Below are 12927 nucleotides of genomic sequence, written 5' to 3'. Positions count from 1 at the left end.
TTCTCTCCTGAGTGGGCGAAGGAGGAGAGGGGCCAAAGCAGAAAGGACAGGGTACATAACAGCTGAAAGAAAAGGTGGGTGAGAAAGTCCTAACTCAGTGCCCTTTTCCATCCTTGGCATTTTGAACCACAAGAATTCAAGAAAATTTTAACTTAAAAAAAAAACCTAGAAAAAATTATCAAGATGACCAAATTTTGTGCTCTAATGACTGAAAAGAATAGTCACAGATCATCTCTGAGATCCAGAGAGCCAGTTAAGCCCGCTAAGACAGAGTTTCTAATGCAATGATCAAGGAGCAATAAGAACCAGAGGAGATATTCACGGAGGAAAAGAAAACAGAAGATGATGAAATCCAAAGTACAGGTGTAAAAGATGCCCTTGGAAAGGAAGGGCACTACCTTTTTCTAGGTCTGGGAGAAGGTGAAAAGCTAAATATAGCAATGGAGAAGCAGCAAATGAATTGATCATATGGCCTTGACCAGTAAAAGCAGGAGTCAAAGTCATCTTCGCTTTAGCAGGTGGGGGAAGCTCAGAGGGGGATAGAGAGGGGCACCAGAGGCTTGGCTTGGTGAGGGGAATCCAGAAAGTCAATTTTTAAATGTTCTATGTGTGCATGAAACTTGGTGTTTTTAAGAAAAAAGGTGTCACTCCATTAGTGGGTCATGAAATCAATTTTGTATAAGAAGATCGGCATTAACATCAATGAAACTGAGCAGAACAGGAAACAGGAAAATTGCACCAGGTAGAAAGAAACATTTCATGAAACTGTTGTTTCTGGTACACACACGTGTGTTCACCAGGTCACGACTTAAAGTGTTTCTCATATGGATCTCAAACATTTGAACATACTATTTAACTTTGGGGTGAGGGCTCATTATATCAACTTTGGATTATTTTGCTCAACTCCTGTATGTACTAATATTTTTCATTGTTTAACCAAAAAGTTTTTGAGAGAGGGCTTATTTTTTATCTTATACTTTGTGTATATTTTTCCATTTTTCCCTTCTTAATTTTTGCTTCAAATATTTTGAGAGTGTGTCATCAGGCATTTACACATTCAGGATTATGATACCTTCCTGGTGAACTGCTGTTTATCAGGATGTAATAATGGCCTTTACTGTAAACGTTTATTTATTGTTTTTGAGAGAGTGGGTGCATGCACAAGCAGGGGAAGGGCAGAGTCGGGGGGACAGAGGATCTGAAGTGGGCTCTGTGCTGACAGCAGAGAGCCTAATGCAGGGCCTGAACTCACAAACCGTGAAATCATGACCTGAGATGAAGTCAGACACTCAACCTGAGCCACCCAGGCACCTCAACCGCTTTTATTTTAAATATTGCTCTTTGCCCAAAAACTGTTTTGCCTAACATTAATATTGTGAAAGAAATTATAGCGGGCATTAGAAAAGCATAAATATGAACATCACTAATCCAAATGTATCACTTCGACTCCCAACGCCTTAGGGACAAAGTCCAAATTCCTTGGAAAAGTCTTCAGGGGCCGGTTGGCCCCGTGTTCTCCCTCATCCCGCCCCTTCCCCAGCCGCCAGCACCCTGGCCTTCCCGCAGCTTCCAGAGTGTGCGCAGGCTGGGTCTGGAATGCTGCTCCACACCCACTTCTGCCTGCTTTTCATTCCAGACTCAGAAGAGTCACTGGCGTTCCCAGACATACTGCCCACTCCGCCCACCCGGGAGAACTGATTAGGCACTCATTTGTGGCCCCCCTGAACCCTGCTCTATTTCTATCACGGCACCTTATTTTGATCTAGGGCATCTAATTACTGACTTCCCTATCTCCCTGACTGAACAGGAAGCTCATGGAGACCGAGTCTCATTTAGCTTATGTCCCCAGTACATGGTTCACAGCAGGTTCCAAAACGCTGAATGGACAAATGAAGGAAGAGACGGCATGGAACGGAGAGGCAAGTTGAGATCAGGTAATTTACACTGAATCACACAGAAGGGTTCACTACTTAAAGTGGCAAAGTTAAGGTCATTTGGTCTATTTCAGATAAAGATATCGGGGCTGACTGTGTGTCAAAATCAGAGCACCATCTCCCACTTAGTCCAGGGCTCTTCTGAATGTACCTCTAACACTGTAAGGTTCCCTACAAAACGTTCTCGAATGTAATACTCCCATTTTCCATTGGTACAGGGCTTTCCGCTCACCAACATCGTTCCAGCGGCACAAGACAGAACCTGGGAGTCATCCAAAATGCTTTTCTCCCTCCCCAAGCCCTGTTGATTTTCTCCTCAGTATCTGATGAATGTTTCACTTCTCTTCAACCCCGCTGGCACCATCCGTGTCCAGGCCAAGACCTTCCCCATCTAGTTTATTAAAAACGCTCTTGTCAGCCCTACATCTGACAGGCCGCTTTACACATAACAAGCGCACAAATGCGGTGAGGACTCTAGACAGTCTGGTGCTGTGGCGCAGAGCGCTGTAAGGAGGGTACACGGGGACCACCTGGCGGGGGTGGGGTGGGGAGACAACAGAGTAAGTGCAGGAGCCATCCCATCCAGATGGGGCAGGCGTGCTTTGGAGGCGGAATGTTAGGACCAGCGTGTAGAGGATGAACAAGAGAGGAGAGGCCTAAAGCCAGAGATCCGTGTGACAGGACAGGGCCTGTTGCACGAGGGCGGCCTGGGCAGACACAGGAACCAGGAGCGGAGACAGAGTCCAGAGACGCGGGCGCGATGAGGGCGGGCAGGTGCTCACCCGTGGGGGAAGAGTGCCCACGGTCTCCAAACCCTCAGCAACAGCTCCTCTGCTGTAGATGGAAATCCCATCCAACTTGCAGGGTTTTTTAATAAGGATCAAATGAGAGACAATCATGAGAAAGTGCCCAACACAACGCCTAGCACAAAAACATTCAATACCTTTTAGCTCAAGTTGGGAAATGTCAGTGTTTAAAATTCCGGTTCCTACCACTCGGTTCATAGATTTTTAGTGCAAGGGGCTACATATGGATTTTTTTAAAGAGGAAAGGAGAAAAGGAAAAAAAAAAAAAAACCAACTTCAAAGTTTTTACTCATTAAGTCTTATGGTAGGACCAGAATTCCCAAAAGCCTTCTCAGAGTAATGAATGTTTTATGAGAATACCTCAATGCCTAGATATGCCCCCAGAATCCTGTTTCCTCAGAACATGAAACATGGAGCTCACAACGAGGCATCCAATCTCAGTCCCAGCAACCCAATTTGAGTCAGATGGAAATTTGAGTACAGGGGCCAACTTTCTCCCTTCCCCTAAATCCTCTACACAGGACAGCGGGCAAATCTAAAAGAGGTAAAAATATGCTTGAGAACAAAACACAAGTATTGGTACACTTTCCTTACGTATGTGAAAATAAGTACTGGGTCCTAAGTCATGAAAAAGCATAGAAAAATGCAAATAGAATGTACTGTATAACTTTTAATCAGCAACAGAAAGACACCTGATAAAAATCCAAGCTATCCAATGGAAGACAGGAAAAAGTGGCAGGAAAAAGAAGAAAACCAAACCAAACCACATATACATAATAGAAAACATAAAAAGGTAGAAATAACTGTTAGTAATATAATAATTGCATAATCTACAATAATTATATATTATATAATAACAATTTAATACTTACAATGTATAGGTCATTATTTTTCTAATGTTTATTCATTTTTGAGAGAAAGACAGAGCATGAGTGGGGGAGGGGCAGAGAGCAAGGGAGACACTGACTCCAAAGCAGGCTCTAGGCCCCAAGCTGTCAGCACGGTGCCCAACATGGGATTCAAACCCATGAACCATGAGATCGTAACCTGAGCAGAAGTCAGACACTTAACCAACTGAGCCACTCAGGCGAAAATGTATAGTTTCAACTAACCAGTTAAAGGACAGATTATTAAGTTTCAATCTATCAGTCTACTTAATTCTATGCCTATTTTATTTGCCACTGGTAGCAGGCACTCATTTAATAGTTATTGAACCAAATGAATGAATAAGTAAAAACAAGCGTGAAAGATTGAAATGGAAAATGGATTTCTCCTACCAACTTTATCTTCAATGTTATTTCAATGTTATCTTCAATGACATTTAATAAGACTAACATCCTGTTTTTATTATATTAATTCATTTTTGAGAGGGGGAGGCAGGGAGGGGCAGAAAGAGAGGAAGAGAGAGAGAACCCCAAGCAGCCTCTATGCTCAGCTCAGGAGCTTGATTTCACAACCCTAATATCATGACCTGAGTCAAAATCAAGAGTTGGATGCTTAACGGACTGAGCCACCCAGGCACCCCTGTTTACACCAGTTTTAAAGGAAGCCCCCAAAATACCAGTATTTTGCAATAGGTACTCTTAATACCAAAAGCATTTATATTTTAATATAATAACGCAGGTGTGATTTCTCACAATGGAGGACTCGCCTGAAAATTAGAGGAAACTTTAAATTAACTTAAAATGGCTTCCCCTGCCAATGTATACACAAAACAACAGAGGAAGGCAATGTGCCCCAAGAGGGGCACTCATACGTCTTTCGGAACTGCTGTGACTCTGCTGCCTGGTAGGGTACCTTGCACATAGTTCACTTCAGAATGTGTGTGTGTGTGTGTGTGTGTGTGTGTGTGTGTGTGTGTGTGTGTGTTTTACCTGTTACTCTTCACTAAGGAAATAAAAGTTGGCATTAGCAGTCTGCTTGTACAAGGGACACACGTAGAGGACAGGAGTCTAAGCACATGTAGGAACTACACTTGGTAATGGACCCTGTCACCAATATGAATGGCTACTCTGGAGGCAGAAGGCAATGGAATGGCAGAGAATATGACCAATGGGCCTCTACCATCCTTCCACAAAGAAGAGCCATGGAATTCATCTGCTACAACCAACATACTGCTTTCTAATCATTCCTTCAAAAGGGATGGTCCAATGTGTCATGCAAATTTGAAAGAAACGTTTGAAATTTGCAAATAGGTTTTAAAATTTAGGAATTTCAATGTTATCTAGTAGAGTTGCTTACAAATTGCAAAAGTATACCACTTTAGAAATTACACCAAATTTAATTTAGTGGAATAACGTAACATTTACCCGAAGATATTTGGGTATTTTGTCATAGCTCAATTGTTTGACTCATTAGGTCAACATTTCCACTCTTCTTTCAGACCCATTTGGCAGCATATGGCTTCTATTTTCACATGCCCTCCTCTTCCTGGTACACAAAAAACAAGTGATTAACTTCTATGTGCCTGCAGAGAGCATGAGTCATTCATTCCAAGAGCCCAGAGAGACTGGCGCGCCCTCAGCCCTGGCTAGATAAGCCTGGGTGTCATACATCTACTAAAGTTTACAGGCAATTTCACTTATGTCTTTAAGGAAAAAAAAATAATAAAGAAGGTAGTAGGGTATGCATAAATAATGAGACTCAAGTTTCATTTCCTGCTAAAGACAAAGGATATTATTGCTCTGAAGACAATCACCAATACCAAAGTGAGATGAGGAAAAGGGTTCTAAGATGAGGAACTGAAAGTTCCCATCATTAGCTCATCCAAGCTTCAGTTCTCCGAATTATGCAAGGAAATAGGTTAGGGCATAATTTGACTCAGGTGCCATCTTATAAATGCAAAGTTTGATGCACGTTTCTTTGACCTCTCTAATGCTAATTATTTTCCGGCATTCAGCAAGCTAAAGAACTCAGTTTAGAAGTTCTAGCAGCTGGTGATTTCTCCATGTGAACTCCAACTCAATGGTTGCTGATCCTGGCCTCTCATTTAGAAAATGTGGATGCCTGGGCTCCCCCGCATTCAGAAGGTCTGACTCAGTTGGTCAGGGTGAGGCCCAAGCATAGGTATTTTGTTAATCTCCCCAAGGTGATTCTAATGTACTGGCAGATTGAGAATTACTGTCTAAAGGATTATAGGTTACTGGGTGGAACCTGCATTAGTAATTTTATTCTATCACTTTGATTCATAGAGGATACCTGTGCCATGGAAAACTTTAACCACTTCCATGAAATAAAGTACTGCTTAGGATTCTCTCCTTCCCTCTCTGCCGCTCGCCTGCTCGTGTGCATGTGTGAACCCACTGTGCTCTCTCACTCTCTCTCAAAATAAACAGACTTAAAAAAAAGTTTCAAAAATTTACCCTAACACTTAAAAAAGGAGAGACACTACTTAGGAAAGGGATCTTAAGAATTTCTAGACTTTTCTATTAAAACAGGGATCTAATTATGAGCCACAAGGTTTTAACCATGATCACGAAGGATATCAGAAATTGTTTTTTAAACTCTACAATAACCAATCTAAAAATTGTTATGATTCTGATGTGTAAAGTTCCAGTTGTCCCATCTTAAGAAAAGCCCAATGCAACTCAAAAATGAACAAAAAACAATCAAAGGGAAGAAGAAAAAAATAACTTTTTTGGTGAAATGTCAGCCAATGTAATCAGGTCCTGGGAGGACCTGCCAAAGATGTATAAAATTATGAAAGGTGTGGACTTCACAGCGCATTCAGAATATCAGCACAGGAGACACGTCTAAAAGACCTGGTTTGAGAATAAATGAAGGCAAGTACAGCTTAAACTGCGATTTTCCAAACTCACTACCTTAAGAAGCAGGCAATGTGATCAGTTCAAATAAGGATTCGATAAATCTTCAAACAGTAAAATTGTAATGCGTTACCCAAGGAACAGCAATGTGTTGGGTGGGAGAGCCCCTCGCCTTCTATGCTCCCCAAAACTGTTTCTTGATAGATCTTTTAGAAATGAAATCCTGAAAGCTAAATCAGAGCTAACAGCTGATATTTTCTTTCCTCATTAAAAAAAATTTTTTTTAATGTTTATTTCTGAGAGAGAGACAGATAGAGCATGAGCAGGGGAGGGCCAGAGAGCGAGAGGGAGACACAGAATCCAAAGCAGGCTCTGAGCCAGCAGCACAGCGCCCGATGCAGGACTTGAACTGTAAGATCATGACCTGAGCCGAGGTCAAACACCCAACTGACTGAGCCACCTGGGTGCGCCATTCTTTCCTCATTGTAGAACTTTTAACCAAGATGCATAAAATTAACACTTCAATAATTAAATAGATACAATCTTTCTCCCAGCTGGTGTTTAAATAATTTCCTGGCTTCTCCTGGAAACTGTTCAAAACTGACTCCTTCCACCTAGGATGGTCTGTGTCGTCCTCGGCACCCCCCAGGCCCTCACCGACAAAAAGCTCTGCCTTCAAACCCAGCATCAGGTCTAGGATTTGCCACCTTAGTTGGCCTCAAATGAACTGCTTCTAGATGAAACAAGGATCACAGCAGAGTGTCCTCTGGGTAAGGGGGAGAGGCTGGACTACGTCAGTCTGGCCACTTAGGCACTATTCATTCTCATCAACTTGTGTGTGTGTGTGTGTGTGTGTGTGTGTGTGTGTGTGTGTGTGTGTTGAGTATCCAATTACAGAGAAGTCAGTGTGCAAACAAAAAAGTTAAGTCTGGCCAGGAAACAAAGTCCATAGAAGTCTACTAACGTATACAGCCAGTTTCTTCCAGGGCTTTCCACTCTTCTAGGAGAGATACAATCAGACTACTTACAGCTGGAAGAAACTTCACAGAATCAAATAAAAGAGCACCTTTCTTCCCATTTCCTATACTAGGAAGAAAAAACAGATTTTCACCACCTTGGAAAAAAAACAACACTAAAACCTCAAACTTCAATACCCAATTCATACCTCTCACAGAGCTGGGCCGTATAGCTGTCACAGCACCTGTCACTCTAGAATCCTATATGTGTGTGTGTGTGTGTGTGTGTGTGTGTGTGTGTGCGCCCTCATGGGACCACACCCTCAGCTAGGGTACAGCATTTTATCCACCTTTTTCTTTGGCACAGTGCCCAATAGACAGGTCTTCAATAAACGTTGAGAGAATAAATAACTTCATGGAATTTCAGACTTAATATAATTTGGAAGGAGACAGAAACAGAATGCTAAATTAGAGAAAGGAAAGTGAGGCTGCTTTCCTCCAAAGAGAATACAGATGGTCCCCCGCTCACGATGGCCCAATTTACGACTCTGACTTTACAATGGTGCAAAAGCAATATACACGCGGTAGAAACTGTATTTCGAATTTTGAATTTTGATTCCCCCGCGCCAGCTAGTGTTATGCAACACCACACCCTCCCATGGCTGGGCAGCCACACCTGTAGCTTCCAGTCAGCCATGTGACCCCACGGGTAAACAACCCCCACACCAACAACCAGCCTGGACCCATGAAGCCCTCTGTCTTCACTTTCAGTACAGTATTCAACAGTCAACACCTGATCATAAACTAGGCTTTGCGTTAGAGGATTTGAGCCCAACTCTAGGCTGGACTGAAGTGTTCAGCGCATGTTCAAGGTAGACTGGGCTACGTCTGGTAGGCTAGGTGTATTAAATGAACTTTTGGCTTACAGTATTTTCAGCTTACAAGGGGTGATCGGGACATAACCCCATAGTAAACCAAGGGAGATGTGTGCTGTAAAGAAGTAAAGATGGATAATTGTAATAGTGACTGGAAAGAATCGGATCCTGGAGGTCAGGAAGTACAGGTGCCCAGAAGGGTCAGTAGCAAACTATTACTCAACTCAACAATCTTGTCTGTCCCCAGAGGGTCTGAAATAGGGAGAAGAATGTTTGTACTTGTCATAAAAACAATGCATAATGATACTCAGAAGCATCGTTATACCATACATGAAACTACTCAAATTAAAAGCATTATGGCAATGTTTAAAATTTCCTAATGTTTCAGATTCTGACTGTTGCAAACTGTAGATAGACATTGACCATGGCAGAAACTGTGAAATTTGAAGTTTGCTGTAATTGACAAGCTGTTTCAAAGAATAAGATTCATAAAGAAAATGTATTAAGTATCCTACTATCAAGTTAAAGAAATGCATGATTAAAGTTGAATCGACCTGAAATAAAATGAATTACCTTAAAAGAAAAAACAACGAGAAATGCTGACCTAAAATCAACCTGTATTTCATTCAACCAGGCTTACCACAGAAAGCAGCCAGGAGTGGATGCTTTTTTTGTGAATGAGAACAGTTTCTTTTAAGGGTCTCACAGCAACTGGAAAATGAGTCATCCTAACAGAGCAAGAGATTTAATTAAGATCTTACCGGTATGTGTTGTGATAGTACTATAATGCTAAATGTTCAGGGTTTATAATCAGTTAAAAAATACTATTTATGCATTATTATTTACTATCAATAGATGATAATTTTAAAAATGTATTATATCTCTATTTTGTTAGACATACTCCAAATGTTCTTCTCAGCTCAGTTATGGTCAGTTAATACATAATGATTATACCTTAGACTTAATAACAAGTAGTTGTTTGTTAGAGGTTCTAGGACACTGCTCTTACTTCTCAGGGCTTGTGTTTGCAAGACTAGATTTTTAAAGGCTATACTTTAAAACATTTGAACAGGGGCTCCTTGCTAGCTCAGTTGGTTAAGTATCCAACTTCAGCTCAGGTCATGATTTCACGGTTCATGGGTTCAAGCCCTGTGTCGGGCCTGACAGCTCAGAGGCTGATGCCTGCTTAGAGTTCTGTGTCTCCCTCTGTGTCCCTCCCCTGCTCATGCTCTGACTCTATCTCTCTCAAAAATAGACATTAAAAAAATTTTTTTGAACAGAAATAGAACAGTTTACAGTTTATTCATAGAGAATACTGCTTACAAAGACCTAACTCACTTAAATCCCCATGAAACCAAACTATGTCTCCAAGAATCCACTCAACAGCACAAACTAGTTTGATTTTCTAATAGTCTAGCATCTGTCTGCAAACACATCACCTAATTTTGTCAGAGATGTGCTGCCGAAGCGAGCACAACCCAATTTTGTCATAAATCACAAGCACCAAAATCAGCAACAAGCGATGTGTGGCTTTTGCACAAGGGTCAGTTCGAGAAAATTAAAATGTCCTTGCATCCCATTTATTTTCATTCATAAACAGAAGAGATTGAATCCTAGACTTAATAGTGCGATTCCTCCCTTCAATGAATAAAATGACAATGAGAAATTAGCACTTTTTGTTGTTGTTGGCAAGAGAGGCAGTATTCTAGTCTTCTGTTCCTATATTCTCCAGTTCATCCTCCCAACAGCCCCCTTTGCTGCTTGAGGTACATAGCGTTGACCAGGGACTAGAATCCTTTCAATTCATTCAATATAATTTTTACAGAAGAACCTGTGATGGGCCAGGTGCTAGAGAAATGGCAATAAATCTATACCTCCTTTTTTTCCTTTTAGTATTTTTTTTTGGGAGAGCACAAGTAGGGAAAGATCAGAAGAGATGGGGCACAGGATCCGAAGTGGGCTCTGTGCTGACAGGCTGACAGCAGCGAGCCTGATGTGGGGCTCGAACTCACAAACTGCGAGATCATGACCTGAGCAGAAGTCGGACATTTAGGCAACTGAGCCACTCCAGGTGCCTCAGAGAAGTCCTTCTCCTTCCTTGGGTGGAGTTAGCCCGAGAAGTTAGGACAAAGGGGAGTCAAGCTGCTGAGCATCGGGGAGCAGCACCAATGCAACCAAACTACTGAAAACCCAAGCTATCCGGGCTCCCTGGTTTCTGGCACCCGAATGCTGTAGCCTAAAGGGCCTGGAGACTGTCTCTCCTCTGAAGCCAGCCTTTGGCAAGTCCTGGCCTCTGCTGGCTAAGGCCTTGGTCACAACCCAAGCATCTAGGAACCAAGGACTCTACAGAGGTTCTTCCCCTCTTTGAAGGTGGTGGCTCCGAAGACCTTTTCCCCTCGACTCCCTCTCTGCTCTATGAGCTCTGAAAGGATGCCTGTGAAATGGGATCTAGGGGTCCTGAAGGGAGACTGGGAAAGGCTTCAGGTTGCTAATCACTGGCTGAAACAGTTCCCATCCAGTACATATCGATGTTTCTGCGCCAAGATCTACCCTGTATCTATTCCCTTCCCAAACTGCAGATGTTCTCAAAACCGAAGAAGAGAAACCTGATAAACTGACCGTAACTGGAAAAACCATCAGTCAATTATAGAACAGGGTTCCCTGTAACTACATGAACTAATTTTGGAACAAGGAGTCAGGGCAGGGGTAGGGTCAGAGATGGACCAGCAGCCCCAGCAGCAGCCTTTCATTCTACATCCCTTTCTCAATGTGCACGCTTTGACTGAGAGGCTCCTTCAGTCTCTAACCTAGAATGATGACAGCTGAAGATACATGTCAGACATTACCATAAAAACATAAATTCTCTAACTGTAGTCAAGAAGGTAGAAAGGTTCTTAAAACATTGTTGACAATATTGGGGAAAATTTGGCTTTAGAGTCATATACTGGGTTAGGAGCCTGACTCTTTTACTCTGTGAACTTGGATGAATTAATTCTCTATGCCTCAGTTTCCTCACCTATAAGATGAGGATAATAATAAACCCTCCTCCTGATGTTTATTGTGGGGATGAAATAAAATAGTGAGTATTACGGGCTCAGAACAGTAACTGACTCAGAAAAATGTTCAATAAATAAAAGCTGTTACTATGATTAATCTCAGTTGACAATGTAGACAAAATACGCACAAAAACTCCCACAATCTGTAAAACTTGATTGTAAAGGTCATCGGTCACCTTAGAAAAACTGTGTTTTTTTTAAGCTAAAGAAGGGGGGTACTTTAGAAATAGGGATCTCTTCTATCTTGCATGCATCAGTGTTCATAAAAATAAATGTACAATCAATATAACTGCTAGCTTGTTAGAAATATAAAATATGGGGGAAAGTGATTTGGGGTACAAAACTGACAAACTACTTAAAGGAAACTGAAGACTAAAGACATCAGGGAAAAACCTAGTTATTCAACAAAATGGTTAAAATATTTTTTACAATAGATTTAATCATTTTAAATCAAAATGCCCAATTATATTTTATCATGGTAATTTGTGAACTTTTAGTAAGCATGATTTTTACAAGAGATAAAGTTCAAAATCTTTTTTTCCCCAAGTAAACACCAAATGACACTAAAAAACTCTGAATAGGGGCGCCTGGGTGGCTCAGTCAGTTGAGCGTCTGGCTTTGGCTCAGGTCATGATCTCACGGTTCGTGAGTTCGAGCCCCATGTCAGGCTCTGTGCTGACAGCTAGCTCAGAGCCTGGAGCCTACTTCAGATTCTGTATCTCCCTTTCTCTCTGACTCTCCCCTGCTCACGCTGTCTCTCTCTGTCTCTCAAAAATAAATAAAATATTAAAAATTAAAAAAAAACCCTCTGAACAAACTGAATGTAGTTTCATAAAGTACGATTCCTGAAAAAAGATAAAAGTTCTATGTGGATTTCAATTCCATAATGACAATTTCTCATTCAAGAAAAAAATTAACATCATATGACATACTAAAAATAATTTTCATAAAAAATAACTCTAAGAGGAACAGGAATACTTTTTAAGGTTTCTGTGAATTCTAACTGAGAGCCACTAGACCCTCCAAAAAAACGTTCTCTGGTGTTCATCAGAGCATCACAACTGTAAGTACAGTTTACATGCTTATGAATGTCATGTATACGACAGATGCTCTGTCGTCTTTTCATGGTCAGTCTTGGAATAGAATGAACCAATACTCAGCAGGAAATTACATAACACCATCATATCAGACAAAGCCACAAAGCTAGCAGGAGCAATTTTGAAGACGAAAGAGATAAGACTATATCACCCTTTCCCAACAGTAGACTGTTTTCTATTCCTTTTCTTAAGTCTTTAAATTATAATCCTTATTCTCAGATAGTACACCACCACTCGCAGATTACTGAATATTCACACGGAGCTTTATCATTTTCCCTGGCAGAAAATAAAACAATCTCTGGGAGTCATTACCTTGTAGGACAGAAGCATCCACCTAAAAGCGGTAGTAGCTATATATGAATACAGACTCCTTGCTACCCTTAAGAAAGTGGAAACACCAGAAAAAAGTAACAGTACTCAAGTGTTTATCCAGAAGAAA

The 12927-nt window shown here is 41.3% G+C and overlaps 1 protein-coding gene across 1 annotated transcript in view; it reads right to left on the bottom strand.

The window, feature by feature from the left end:
- The window catches only part of INPP5F (inositol polyphosphate-5-phosphatase F), a 69936-nt gene extending 67764 nt beyond the window's left edge, over positions 1-2172 (bottom strand). The window contains exons 1-2 of the mRNA XM_029920497.1: positions 2086-2172; positions 1853-1877 (exon numbers count right to left, since the gene is read on the bottom strand). Coding sequence (XP_029776357.1) covers positions 1853-1877; positions 2086-2172 — 112 coding nt within the window. The remainder of the gene's footprint in view (positions 1-1852; positions 1878-2085) is intronic.
- Positions 2173-12927: the final 10755 nt, after the last annotated feature.

The sequence above is a fragment of the Suricata suricatta genome, chromosome 2 (assembly GCF_006229205.1).
Source record: "Suricata suricatta isolate VVHF042 chromosome 2, meerkat_22Aug2017_6uvM2_HiC, whole genome shotgun sequence".
NCBI classification, from domain to species: Eukaryota; Metazoa; Chordata; class Mammalia; order Carnivora; family Herpestidae; genus Suricata; species Suricata suricatta.
This window is presented reverse-complemented; position numbering and strand designations above follow the sequence as displayed.